At 34.1% G+C, this 14372-nt stretch overlaps 2 protein-coding genes across 3 annotated transcripts; one reads left to right on the top strand and one right to left on the bottom strand.

Moving 5' to 3' along the window:
• Positions 1–1035: 1035 nt before the first annotated feature.
• LOC116012316 (amino-acid permease BAT1 homolog) lies at positions 1036–3784 on the top strand. Of its 2 annotated transcripts, XM_031251832.1 has the most exons (7): positions 1037–1288; positions 1410–1592; positions 2028–2147; positions 2229–2420; positions 2506–2811; positions 2894–3076; positions 3153–3784. In XM_031251832.1, exons 1-7 carry the CDS (start codon positions 1214–1216, stop codon positions 3636–3638), a joined length of 1545 nt encoding a protein of 514 aa, XP_031107692.1. In that variant the 5' UTR covers positions 1037–1213; the 3' UTR covers positions 3639–3784. The 2 variants fall into 2 exon arrangements, with proteins under 2 accessions (XP_031107693.1, XP_031107692.1); XM_031251833.1 differs by lacking the exon at positions 1410–1592 and having other exon boundaries at positions 1036–1288.
• On the bottom strand, positions 3626–13346 carry LOC116012315 (lipase-like PAD4). Its single transcript, XM_031251831.1, has 4 exons — positions 13185–13346; positions 12742–13069; positions 4656–5300; positions 3626–4567 (listed from the first exon to the last, which is right to left on the bottom strand). Exons 1-4 carry the CDS (start codon positions 13202–13204, stop codon positions 3788–3790), a joined length of 1773 nt encoding a protein of 590 aa, XP_031107691.1. The 5' UTR covers positions 13205–13346; the 3' UTR covers positions 3626–3787.
• Positions 13347–14372: the final 1026 nt, after the last annotated feature.

Raw genomic sequence — 14372 nt, 5'->3', positions numbered from 1 at the left:
TACATTGAATGTTATTTTTTGTATATTGAAGATCCATTTTTAGGTATATAAATTGAAAATGAACTTTCAATACATTAAAAATGATGAACATTTATCTGTGATCCACAATATGATTTGTTCATAAAAAAACAACCCAACCTAACCACGTTATTGCTAAATTTTACTTCTTGTTTTTGAAATATTTGAACAATTTAGTTATTATATTTGAATATTTTTATACTTGTACTAGCAAATGTAATACTCTATAGTATTTAGGAATAAAGTGTTTGTTATTTATAAAGAAAAATATAATACTTTTGACGATAAAAGTAATACTTTTACATCAAAATGTATTACGGTATATTTTTCCATATAAGTAATAAATATTTTATTCATGATTTAGTATTACATTTGCTAGTACAAGTGTTACATTTAATCTTGGCCCGACCATCTCACTAATCTCATACAAGTTTTTGCATATTATATTTACATTACATTTAATGATCGATGAATTGACGAGATAAAATAAAAATAAAAATTTTATATGAAAATCGATGTTTTTATTCTTAGTACTAAATTAACAAGAATAAAATTGATGCAACGAATGAGCTTGAATAATGGAAGTCAACACACAGTTGAGAAGTGTGAATTCAGGCATGAACAACTGTATGTATTGAGTTGAGGTGCAGCATGCAAAGTCAGAAAGCCACTTATTGTCTCTGTGAGAATAAATATAATATGTGCAGTCCAACTATCAGCTTAGGCTTTTAGTTGAGACGGAGCACATGCTTTAATTTGGTATCAAAGTCATGCAAAAGGTCGGGTTCGAATCTCCGCGTCCCACAAAGAGACGCCTCTCCATTTCTCGTGTGATCTGAAAAGCAGATCAAAGAATGAGTTTCTACATACTCCTTCACTTTTATTTCTGTCTTGATGTGGCAAACTAGCTATTTGAAAAATATCTAGCTGTAGAAATTGAGAGTAAAAAATATAATGAAAGTTTATTTTCCTTAAAATAATGATGCAACAAGTGGCAATAATTTCAAAGTCTTCCCACACCACTTGCCGGCCTGTTCCTACTTTAATTTTCAACTCTTGATTAAATCAGCGTTTACCAGTTGTCGAAAGCAACCTAACTTAACGGGAACTTTTGTTTTTGCACGTTTTTCTTCCATTTCAGTAGTTCATCTCTTGTTGAATTCTCTTTGGAGCTGAAGCGAAGCGAACAGATCGAATGGAAATGGCTGCGGATTCAGGAGAGAAGCGGCTCAATGAACTGGGCTATAAGCAAGAACTAAGAAGAGAAATGGTAATCGTACTTAAGCTTCAATTCCTTGAGAAGTCTGTATGCAAGTGTGTGTGTGTGTGTGTGTGTGTGAGAGGTGATTAACGTAATATTATATTGGATTCATTCGGCCGCTGCGCTGCAGACTTTGTTCAAAACGCTGGCTATATCATTTTCAACTATGACTCTCTTCACTGGGATCACTCCATTGTATGGTTCCAGTTTCGCGTACACAGGGCCTGCAGCTCTTGTTTGGGGCTGGCTTGTGGTCTCATTCTTCACATGCTTTGTCGGAATCGCAATGGCTGAAATTTGCTCCTCTTTTCCGGTGTGCAGTATATATAGTGCAATCTTTTCTTTTTCTTTTATTTTATTTACCCATGCTTCTGCTCTGCACACCATACTATATATGTTAACTCCATCTCCCTCCAAAAACATTACTATTATGGTCCTGTTTGGTAAATTATAGCCTATCAGCCAATTTTGGCTTATTTGACCACTATTAGTTGTTTGGTTAATAAGCTTTTTGTAACTCCAAAATGCTAAAATTCAAAAGGCTACTCAAAACAGCCTTTTCAATTAGCTTTTTGAGAAAAGAAATTATACCAAGTAGCTATCAGCTAACAGCTAATTTATCAAAAAACTTTCTATAATCAGTTAATATTCATACCTTCTAACCCAAACAGCCAACCCAATCAGCCAACGGCCATTTACCAAACAGGGCCTATATATATTTTACTCCTGATGGAATGAATGTCCACAGACAACAGGTTCTCTTTACTTCTGGGCTGCACATTTAGCAGGCCAGAAATGGGGTCCATTTGCGTCGTGGTGCTGCGCTTGGCTTGAGACAATAGGGCTAGTAGCTGGGATTGGAACACAGGTACACTTCCCTTCCAAATTAATAAATGTTCTAGTTTTATGCTGAATATAATGCCATTTTTGTTTTTTGGTTGCTTTTTAGGCTTATGCAGGAACACAGACATTGCAAAGCATAATTCTATTATGTACCGGGACAAATAAAGATGGAGGATACTTGGCTCCGCGTTGGCTATTCTTGTGCATTTACATTGGTCTTACACTTATATGGGCATTTCTGAATACATTTGCACTAGAAGTTATTGCTTTTATTGATATCATCTCCATATGGTGGCAGGTATAATTTCTAACGACTTTTGTACGTAGTTTTCAGACTCGCTAGCAAATAGCAATAGTAATTTGATGTTATCTGCTGCGCGCAGGTTTGTGGGGGATTGGTTATTGTTATTATGCTTCCTCTTGTGGCACCAACCACACAGTCAGCTTCATATGTGTTCACTGCATTTGAATTGGGATCGGATTCTACTGGGGTCTCGAGCAAAGTTTATGCAACTGTACTTGCTTTTCTGGTTAGCCAGTATTCGTTATATGGATATGATGCTGCTGCACATCTCACTGAAGAAACAAAAGGTGCAGATAGAAATGGTCCAATTGCCATTCTTTCTAGCATAGGGATAATCTCAGTTTTCGGATGGGCGTATATATTGGCTCTAACTTTCAGCATCCAGGCATGTATCAGTTTTGATGAGTCTGTCCTTTCCGATTAAATTAGATTGTGAATTCGATTGGATTTTGGTTTGTGTGGTGCAGGATCCGAGTTACTTGTATGATAAATCAAATGAAACTGCAGGAGTATTTGTACCAGCTCAAATTCTGTATGATGCGTTCCATGGGAGATACCACAGTTCTACTGGAGCAATTATTTTGCTGTTTATCATATGGGGTTCATTCTTCTTTGGTGGGCTCTCAATAACCACTAGTGCAGCCAGAGTTGTAAGTTTCCCCTGCCAGCTGTCAGCAGAACTACTAAACTATATTTATCTTCATATGTTTATGTTTGATTCTTCAGGTGTATGCCCTATCGCGAGATCAAGGAATCCCTTTCTCATCCATCTGGCGAAAAGTGCACTCCAAACGCAAAGTACCTGCAAACGCAGTGTGGCTCTGTGCAGCTATATGCATTCTTCTTGGACTCCCCATACTGCAAGGGAGTATAGTTTTCACTGCCATAACATCCATCTGTACAATAGGATGGGTCGGGGGCTATGCAGTTCCAATCTTTGCCCGCATCGTGATGGCAGAGCAAGATTTTAAGCCGGGACCATTTTATTTGGGGAAGGCAAGAAGGCCTGTCTGCTTGGTAGCCTTTCTGTGGATTTGCTACACCTGCTGTGTCTTCCTTCTGCCAACATCCTATCCAATCACCTGGGACACTTTCAACTATGCTCCAGTTGCTCTAGGAATAGGCTTGGGTTTGATCTTGCTTTGGTGGGTTGTGGATGCAAGAAAATGGTTCAAGGGACCTGTAAGAAACATTCAGAATGGCAAAGTTTAATTTATAGAGTCTTTAAATATTTACATGTTTGAGGGAGGGATTATTGATGTTCATAACTACAATAATACATCGATCACTGCTACTTATTCAGGCAACACAAGCTCAGTGTTTAATTTCTTAGAATCATAATAATACGTTACAACCAACATCTATGAAAGATATTGAGGAAGTAATAGCTGCAGCTGCGATTTGAGTTCTCTCCACTCGCGTACAAACAAACTGTAGCTTGAGTTTGTAGCTAAAACATCTTTAGACACCTCCTTCTCATCAATAATCCTCATTGCATACTTATCAAAATTGTCAATGTTTTCCAGGAGCATGTACCGTCTGCTTGAATCAGCCTCGCTTCTAACCTTATTCAGCCTGTCTCTAGCTTCCTCTACCCGAGCCCAGAAGCAGGAATCTTGTGTTGCACTTGCAAACTTGCTTCTTCTAGTGTTTCTCCCAGGCTCAGCCTTCTTGTCATTCCACCACTTGTCGAAAATCTTGAACCTCCTCTCCCTCCCATTCTCCAGGTAATGCCCTTTTTTGAGGTGCATCTCAGTTTTGTAATATTCTGCAATTTCCAATGGCTCGACGAGGAGCTTGTAGAAATGAGAACCGCATACCCATTTCTCCCTGTTGTTAAAATCATGTGGCAGTTGGTTTGTTTCCAGCTTCTCAATCAAAGAATCCCAGAACTGGCCTAACTTTATTCTGTTCATATTCACTTTGAAGTCCTTTCTAGAGGCACCGCGTAGCTTGAAGGCATCATAGTACCCCAGCTGATCATCAGAATCCTCACACAATTGCTTATACCACTCAATTTGTGCTCTTAGAGGATTGATTTTGGATAAACCTATCGCGAGGTTTGCACTGTTTAGGTTCCTTGTACGCCCCAGTTTCTTTGCCATCTTCAAACACTCTTTCGCCTCCCCAGAATTAGGTTCCTGCAAGTCCATCCTAGGCATTAGGCCGGGTCGACATATATTAAATATGTAAACAAACTAAGCTGTCAAAAAATATATATATTTTTACATGAGAAGATATTCCAGATGACTGCAATGCCAACATGATCCCGGCTTCAAAGCTAGACTCAGATAAATTTTCTTCCAATGAGTTTCTTCTCTCCAAGAATTGCCAATTCATCTTATCAATATAATCCTTGTACTTGAAATGGTCATCAAAGCTAGAAATGGGCGAGGTTTTAGTGAGCATGAAGTAAAGTAGCTTGAGAATTGCTGTGCTGTTGTCTACGCAGATGGCTCCCATGGAGGTGCAGAAAAAATAGCTCCCAAATGGCCTATACAGACTCTCACATTGATGCCCTTTTGATAGCTTTTCAAGACTGACCAAAACTGCTGTGAATACTTCAACTTTATATTCATCAGATAAGTTGGGAGAATCAGGAAAATTTATGGAAAGTGGGAGGCTTGGCACAATGTCGTGCTGCGAAACGACATGGCAGAAATTCCCACCCCATCTTTCTTGAAGAATGGATTGGCAAAGGGAATGAGTTCCCAGCATTGGGGAGCCAAATGTGATGCACAGGACTGATAATTTGGGAGAGGAAATGGTCTGCAGATAGGATAGAAGCCAAAGGGTTGCCAGAGAGGCTATTGCTCCTCCTACTGAGTGTCCTGTCAACACTAAGCATTTGCTTTTACTCATAATTTCCATTATCTGATAACGCAAAAACACAACTTTATTATTCATTTCTTAACATGATCCAAGCTTACCATACTTTACCAATATGCATAATCAAATTATATTATGTAAATTAACAAATCACAAATCAACAAAGATAGATTATTGCTTAGCTTGACAACCAGAATCAAATTTAAGTCATTAAAACAAAATTATTCTTACGTTTTTCTTCCTTGGATAACATTGATTCACACCAAAACATTTTGGTGTATATTGTGGCTTTAATTTATTATACATATCTTATTTTAGGCAAAAACTTGTGTGAGACCGTCTCACGGTGAGACGGGTCAGGTCGGGTCGGTCGGGATGTAAATGTAACACTTATACGCACAAATGTCATACTTATATGCTCAAATGTAATACTAATCAGGAATAAAAATTTTGTTATTATAAGGGTAAATGTAATACTTTTAAGGGAAAATACAATACTTTTACATTTCGATTTAAAAGTATTACATTTTTCCTCAAAAGTATTATATTTTCCCTTATAAGTAAGGAAAACTTGTCAACATTACTTATTATGAAAAATGTAATACTTTTTCTTTTATAAGTAACAAAAATTGTATTCATGATTAGTATTATATTTGAGCATATATGTATGACATTTGCACATATAAGTGTGACATTTGCATGGTGCTTCGACCCAACCCGACCCGTCTCACGAATAAGGATCCGTGAGACAGTCTCACACAAGTGTGACCCTATTCTTTATACTATCACGTAATTTCTTTTAAAATCTCTTTATAGTTAGCCATAGTTTTAATCTTTTTTTTTATGTAATGTGAACACCTAAATTCCAAAAAAAAAAAAAAGATTAAAACTAATGGCTAACTATAAAGAGATTTTAAAAGAAATTACGTGATAGTATAAAGAATAGGGTCACACTTGTGTGAGACTGTCTCACGGATCCTTATTCGTGAGACGGGTCGGGTCATGTCGAAGCACCATGCAAATGTCACACTTATATGTGCAAATGTCATACATATATGCTCAAATATAATACTAATCATGAATACAATTTTTGTTACTTATAAGAGAAAAAGTATTACATTTTTCATAATAAGTAATGTTGACAAGTTTTCCTTACTTATAAGGGAAAATATAATACTTTTGAGGAAAAATGTAATATTTTAAATCGAAATGTAAAAGTATTGTATTTTCCCTTAAAAGTATTACATTTACCCTTATAAATAACAAAATTTTTATTCCTGATTAGTATTACATTTGAGCATATAAGTATGACATTTGTGCGTATAAGTGTTACATTTACATCCCGACCGACCCGACCTGACCCGTCTCACCGTGAGACGGTCTCACACAACTTTTGCCTGTGTGACCCTATTCTTTATACTATCACGTAATTTCTTTTAAAATCTCTTTATAGTTAGCCATTAGTTTTAATCTTTTTTTTTTTTTTGGAATTTAGGTGTTCACATTACATTATAATATCCAAGAATATATATTTTAATTGATATGCGATTTCAACATTATATTTAATATTTTTTTTTTTTTTAAATCTCTTTATAGTTAGCCATAGTTTTAATCTTTTTTTTTTTTTGGAATTTAGGTGTTCACATTACATTATAATATCCAAGAATATATTTAATTGATATGCGATTTCAACATTATATTATTATTATTTTATTAGTATGCTTTTTAATTTTGACTAAAAATGTGCTGCACGTGAATAACACATGCTAGATACGAAATAGTTTGAAAATATCTCTTAAAAAATGTCCTCCTTTAATTTGGACAGTGATTGCAAGCCAGTAATGACTTACTAGTATAGTCACTTATTTTTTTTAGAATTCTTTTGGCACATTAAGAAAGAAAGAAAAAATCTAAATCATTTTTAGACCATCCACGTTTCACACCCTCCGTGAGATATTGTTGAAGACTTTGACTCTATTTGATTTACCATGTTTCATTTTATCTATCTTACATTTCTTTGTAATTTGTTCTAAATTCATTCTTTTCAAAATTTAACATCACCATCATTCTTTATTGTTTTTNTAAATGTAACACTTATACGCACAAATGTCATACTTATATGCTCAAATGTAATACTAATCAGGAATAAAAATTTTGTTATTTATAAGGGTAAATGTAATACTTTTAAGGGAAAATACAATACTTTTACATTTCGATTTAAAAATATTACATTTTTCCTCAAAAGTATTATATTTTCCCTTATAAGTAAGGAAAACTTGTCAACATTACTTATTATGAAAAATGTAATACTTTTTCTCTTATAAGTAACAAAAATTGTATTCATGATTAGTATTATATTTGAGCATATATGTATGACATTTGCACATATAAGTGTGACATTTGCATGGTGCTTCGACCCAACCCGACCCGTCTCACGAATAAGAATCCGTGAGACAGTCTCACACAAGTGTGACCCAGGCAAAAAGTTGTGTGAGACCGTCTCACGGTGAGACGGGTCAGGTCGGGTCGGTCGGGATGTAAATGTAACACTTATACGCACAAATGTCATACTTATATGCTCAAATGTAATACTAATCAGGAATAAAAATTTTGTTATTTATAAGGGTAAATGTAATACTTTTAAGGGAAAATACAATACTTTTACATTTCGATTTAAAAATATTACATTTTTCCTCAAAAGTATTATATTTTCCCTTATAAGTAAGGAAAACTTGTCAACATTACTTATTATGAAAAATGTAATACTTTTTCTCTTATAAGTAACAAAAATTGTATTCATGATTAGTATTATATTTGAGCATATATGTATGACATTTGCACATATAAGTGTGACATTTGCATGGTGCTTCGACATGACCCGACCCGTCTCACGAATAAGGATCCGTGAGACAGTCTCACACAAGTGTGACCCTATTCTTTATACTATCACGTAATTTCTTTTAAAATCTCTTTATAGTTAGCCATAGTTTTAATCTTTTTTTTTTTTTTTTTGGAATTTAGGTGTTCACATTACATTATAATATCCAAGAATATATATTTTAATTGATATGCGATTTCAACATTATATATATATATTTTTTTTTTTTTTAAATCTCTTTATAGTTAGCCATAGTTTTAATCTTTTTTTTTTTTTTTTGGAATTTAGGTGTTCACATTACATTATAATATCCAAGAATATATATTTTAATTGATATGCGATTTCAACATTATATTATTATTATTTTTATTAGTATGCTTTTTAATTTTGACTAAAAATGTGCTGCACGTGAATAACACATGCTAGATACGACAAATAGTTGAAAATATCTCTTAAAAAATGTCCTCCTTTAATTTGGACTAGTGATTGCAAGCCAGTAATGACTTACTAGTATAGTCACTTATTTTTTAGAATTCTTTTGGCACATTAAAGAAAGAAAGAAAAAATCTAAATCATTTTTAGACCATCCACGTTTCACACCCTCCGTGAGATATTGTTGAAGACTTTGACTCTATTTGATTTACCATGTTTCATTTTATCTATCTTACATTTCTTTGTAATTTGTTCTAAAATATCATTTTCTTTTCAAAATTTAACATCACCATCATTCTTTATTGTTTTTATTTTCAAAAGTGTGGGCATAATTGAAAAACAAATAATATTTACTTTAGTTCATTAAAAAGCATACAAAATGTAAATGTGACAACCAATTCGAAACAGAAGGAGTAACTTATTTTAGAACTTATAACATATTTTTAGTTACAAATAAGTCAAAAACTTGTGTGAGATTGTCTTACGAATCCTTATCCGTGAGACGGGTCGAGTCGAGATGAAATATACCGAGTAATACTTATATTATCAAATATAATACTAAATCAGGAATGAAATGTTTATTACTTATATGGAAAAGTGTAATACTTCTGAAGAAAAATGTAATACTTTAATATTTTGATGTAAAAGTATTACATTTTCTTTTATAAGTGTAACATTAATTATAAGGGAAAATAGAACACTTTTTACGAAAAAAAGTAAAATTTTTACATCAAAATATAAATGTATTACATTTTTTCTCAAAAGTATTATATTTCCCCTTATAAGGAACAAATATTTTATTTCCGATTTAGTATTACATTTGCTAATATAAGTAGTACATTTGCATATTAACCCGACTCATCTCACGGATAAAGATCCGTGAGATGTACTCACACAAGTGTGACCCATAGGTTATAACTTTGAGTGACTCTCCCGTGAAATTGTCTCACAAATCATTACTTATAAGGGATCTGTAAGACAGTCTCACATAAGTTTTTTCTCCTCTAAACTTTTGTTTAGTAAATGCTTGGTACTTTTTAATACGGAGTAATAGATATTCCAACAAGTTTTACTTCATTCTTATACTTCTTAATTATGATTAGTTGAAAGCATGGCTGCAGTAGGCGCTAAGCGCTAGTCGGGCGGTAGACTCGCGCCTAGCGCCTAAGCGGTCTAGGCGGTACTTAGGTGACGACCTATAAAAATAAAAAAATAATACATGTATATGAGTGTATGTCATATATTATATGACTAGTTTTTTTCTATGTGCGATGCGCAAAAAAATGTGCCCAATATTTATATTTTATAATAACATTTTAAATTTATTTATATTTTAGATATTTATATTATTGTAAATAATAATAATAATGTAAAATATTTTTATAAATTTTATATTTATATTTTAGAAAATAATTAACATATAACTTCAATATATAATGTGTATATATTATTATTATTATTGAAGAAAATAAGAAAATATATAATAGATGCATGTGCATGGTAACAATAGTGGAAAAGATAACGGAAGTTATAACGGTAGGGGTATATTTGTCTAATATATTGTAAAGTACAACTTTTATAGCATAATGTACAAAAAACTTAACGGAAAAAACGGACATAAATGAAGGGTATAACCTTCATTCACACTTATTATGTTTATTATATATATATATATATATATATATATATATATATCTTAATTCTCTTATTTATATAAATACATAAATTTAAATATATATAAATATAATTAAAAAATTTACAAGATCAACTCGCTCGAGTTAACTCGGCTAACTCTGCCGAGTTGGGTGAGTTAATTCGGCCAAATTCGACCGAGTCTGCTGCCAACTCGACCTAGGTGGCTGAGTTAGGCGCTAGCCGACTAACCACCTAGACGAACGCCTAGGGAGCAATTTCCCTCGGTCTAGGGGCGCTTAGCGCCTAAGCGGGCTAGGCGAAGATTTTTGCAATAGTAGTTGAAAGTCAAAAGAGAAAAGGAGAAAAAATATCCATCATAACCAATATCAATTAACCACGTCACATAATGGACGCCATGCCATAGGTGTACTAGCTTGAATTTCATGTTTTTGAGACCCCACGCAAGGATTGTTATCCTGTTAGCGTGACCTAGCTACAATTTATGTGGCTGTTGCTGGCTATTTGTCTTTCTTTTGTATTTATAAAAACAAATTGAAGAAAAAATATAGGAATCTTTAGTCTTTAGTATACTTTAATTGCAGTCTTTTATGACCCCAAGGCTTAGCTTAAGGAGTGGAATAAAAAAATAAAAAATATTACATCAACTCTCATTCTTACTCCTAACTTCTATTTTCTCTCACAAATTTTAAATGTAGGCACTTTTTCTGAGATTCACATGTTAAAAATATTCAATCCTTATTTGCCATATCATGAAGTAAAAGTGAGGAAATATAATTTAGGATTACATGGAGTAGAACTCTAAAAAAAAATGTTAGGTTTTCTAGTATAATTTATTTGTAGTCTTTTAGGATCCCAGCAAGCTTTATTAAATATTATGGTTAATTTGAATAAATAGATTAAACAAGTGATTATCATATAAATAGTATTTAATTAGTTCAAATAAAAAATTAATATATGAAATATTCATTATTCTTTGAAAAGTTTTTTAAAGAGAACGTTAATTAACTCTTTAAAATAGTCTTTTAAATAAGTTCAGAATAATTGTAAGGCTATTGAACCAAAATAGAAAATCAATTTAATACTTAATGCGACAGATACATTGAAAATAACCACTATTGCATATTGGTTATACTACCTAAAAATGAACACTCAATATTTAAAAAATGAACATTTATCAGTGGTCCCGCAATATAATTTGCCATGGCTATAGGTTTGGACCTTAAAGTGATATAAATTGTTATTTGAAAGGTGGTTCTCTCTCTTCATATGGTAATTAATTCCAGGGCCAGCTTTTAGATTTTTGTGTCCCCGTTCTTATAAATAAATAAGGCCCTACCGAAAGCGCAATCTTTAAAATCAATACCGTAATTTTTTTCTAATAATAATAATAATAATAGCAGCAACAACAACAACAACAAGGTGGTAAAATGTTGTTGTGCGCAAAGAGAAAAGCAAAAGGATTTAAAAAAAAAAAAAAAAAAAAAAAAGGAAGATGTGTGCATAGCAAAATGATTTTTTTTTTTTAAAAGGACAATGCACGCAAAGGGTAAAATTCAAACCCTGATCTCCAATATAAAACACTTTAAACACGCATTTCTACTATTTCTCCATTAAAGTCTTTTAAGATTAATTGTAAACAGGTAAAAATTAAATATTGGACCCTCTAAAATTTGAGGCCATGTGCTGTTGGGCAGCTTGCATAGTTTAAAATCCCGCCCTGATTAGTTCTGGTTTGTGGTATTATTAGCCTTACATTGCATTCATAGTTCGTTTCTCCAAACTACTACGTTATATGATACAATACATTAGATACTCACCAGAGTAAAAGTATTAAGAGACAATAATACTATATAAAGTGGAACACAGTGAGTTGGAGAGATTCTTTGATTATGTCTATTCAAGAAGTAGAAATAAATAAATTGTTAAAAATAATGGATGGATGAAAAATCTTAATAAAATTAATTTAAATAATGAAAACGAGTAAAGAATTGCTGCTTTCAATTTTCAAATGGCCCTACGAAAAATAGACTGCAACCTAAAATTTTAGTTTTATCAACTTTCTGTTCCAATAATAGAATTGAACTGGGGTCGGGCGATTCCGACAAATTATTATGTGAATTATGGTTCACAAAGTGTTGTTTGAACCATAACAAAAAGTACATTTTATATTAAAAGTACATTGTTTGTATTTTAAATGTATTTTATTTGATAGTATGATCCATACAGTTGCAATGATTGGGGCGATCACAAATAAAATTAAATTCAAGTACCACATTACATAATATCCAGCCTCGAAGGATTATGAAAAATTAATCGAAATAATTTCAGTCACTCGTTCACTGAATTAATTTGTCCAATATCTGAATTGCTTAACATTTTTAAATTTAAAAACATTTAATTATCGATTAATTCCGTCGATAGCCCTTACAGAGTGCTATGAAGTTTTATTTTTAATTATTTTTACCCAAAATGACTTATAGAATAAAATATAAATGAAGCAGTGAAAAAAAAAAACCTGACCTGGCTTTGGAAGTTCGTGTCGTTGTAGACGGATAAAAAGAGGTGCAGGAATCCGGCATGAACCATGGGAGGGTCTGCCTGGTCGCGCCGCAGTCCGGAGAATATTCCGTTGGCAACCGTCTCCAGTGGCGCCAAATTCCCGCAGCTACGACCTATTATTCCCGGAGAGATTCCGAGACCGGAGAAGGCAACGTACGACGTGTCATCGCCGATATGGTCGGCGACGAAACTGGTCGTACCCGGCGCGGCCAGGCAGGAGAACCGCCACGACTCCATCAACAGAGGAGTTGAGGCCAGAAAAGATGACAACATCTCACTAGGCTCAAACCTGCACAGCCCTCAATCAAACAGAAAAAGATGATTCCAATTTAGCAATAATGTCTTTTGAAGATTCAAAGAATAGTCAAGATTGGATTGGAAAATTGGGTTAAAGGTGAACTTACATTGAAGCTTCCCTTTCCATTGATCCTTAAACTCCGCCCACTCTCTTTCTCTCTCTAACTCTCTGTCTCCAATCTCCCTGTTTCAGTAGAAATAGAGAGGAAGAATTGAAGAAAAAGTGTGTAATAAGAATATTTAATTGGGAAAATTTGGCAGTGCTTGGGGATGAATTCTGTTATTATTTAGGAAGTCCGATGGTAAAGGTTAACTACACGCTCATCATGCGTGTTGGTGGGAGACTCTACCCCACGCACTACGTCTTCCTCAATTTGTCTCTTTTCGTACGCGGTCTGTATGAACGCTGATTCATGGCAAGGATCTACTACAACTTTACTTAAAATAATTGTTCTTTTATCTTTCTAAAATGAGTTAATACCCGATATAGTTCTTGACTATTGTCATTTTACTTAATTTAGTTCTAAATAATTTTTTGTTCTCAATTTAGTCATCGACTTTGATAGTTTTATACAATTTAGTCATTTATTAAAAATTCTGGTACTTAATGGTTAGAAATAGGCTCCTAATGGTAATTTCTCATCTTACGATACCTTCTTCTTCAACTTATTAAGATCCACACAAAAATGCAAATCTTCATACCCAAATCAACTTCAACCCTAAATAAATAAATACGGAGTAAATAAATATTTGCCCAACCTTCCTGATGGATATGTGGCTCGGGTTGCATGATTCATCTGGCCCAGTTCGTGAAGGCAGTCGGGAGGCGGTGCCCGACCGGCTGCACCCTAAAAGGTGGTTACTGTGCAAAATTTGATATTTTGGGAGGAATTCGAGGAATCTTGCCCAAAGGATTGGGCAGTTCCTTTACCGGCCATTGCTGAGGTAGTAGCCCAAGTAATTATAGCTTGTGGAAGAGCGGGTATATTGCCCGTACCGCTCGAGCAGCAGAGACCCCCTCTTATCGCACTAGTGGAGCAAAGTAGGCGCATGGCCTTCCAGAATATTAATCATCCTGACCACTTGGATGGTCGTGCTGTTTAGCCGAACTCAGATTCGGCAACTAGTTCATTCCTACCAGGGTCCTACAACTCCCGCTGGATCAGTTAGAGATCAACCGAGCGGTCGAGCCGGACGTCGCTCACCCAACCGACTAGTAGGGGGCTTGAGAGCACTCTGAAGTGGGACTTAGGCGGGACGATTTGCGTAGGTACTCGGTTAACCGGCGTGGCCGG

Source organism: Ipomoea triloba, chromosome 3, assembly GCF_003576645.1.
Source record: "Ipomoea triloba cultivar NCNSP0323 chromosome 3, ASM357664v1".
In the NCBI taxonomy this organism is placed as follows: Eukaryota; Viridiplantae; Streptophyta; class Magnoliopsida; order Solanales; family Convolvulaceae; genus Ipomoea; species Ipomoea triloba.
The sequence above is the reverse complement of the archived record's forward strand: the minus strand, read 5'-3'. Positions and strand labels throughout refer to the sequence as shown.

Bases quoted from the DNA above. Each gene is read 5' to 3' on its own strand.
- LOC116012316 (XM_031251832.1), top strand. From the start codon at position 1,214: ATGGAAATGGCTGCGGATTCAGGAGAGAAGCGGCTCAATGAACTGGGC. The intron at 1,593-2,027 runs GTGTGCAGTATA...GAATGTCCACAG, and splicing joins AAATTTGCTCCTCTTTTCCG to ACAACAGGTTCTCTTTACTT. The intron at 2,421-2,505 runs GTATAATTTCTA...TGCTGCGCGCAG, and splicing joins TCATCTCCATATGGTGGCAG to GTTTGTGGGGGATTGGTTAT.
- LOC116012315 (XM_031251831.1), bottom strand. From the start codon at position 13,204: ATGGAAAGGGAAGCTTCAAT. The intron at 5,301-12,741 runs GTCAGGTTTTTT...TTGCGTTATCAG, and splicing joins ACACGAACTTCCAAAGCCAG to ATAATGGAAATTATGAGTAA. The intron at 4,568-4,655 runs GTAAAAATATAT...ATGGACTTGCAG, and splicing joins CATCTGGAATATCTTCTCAT to GAACCTAATTCTGGGGAGGC.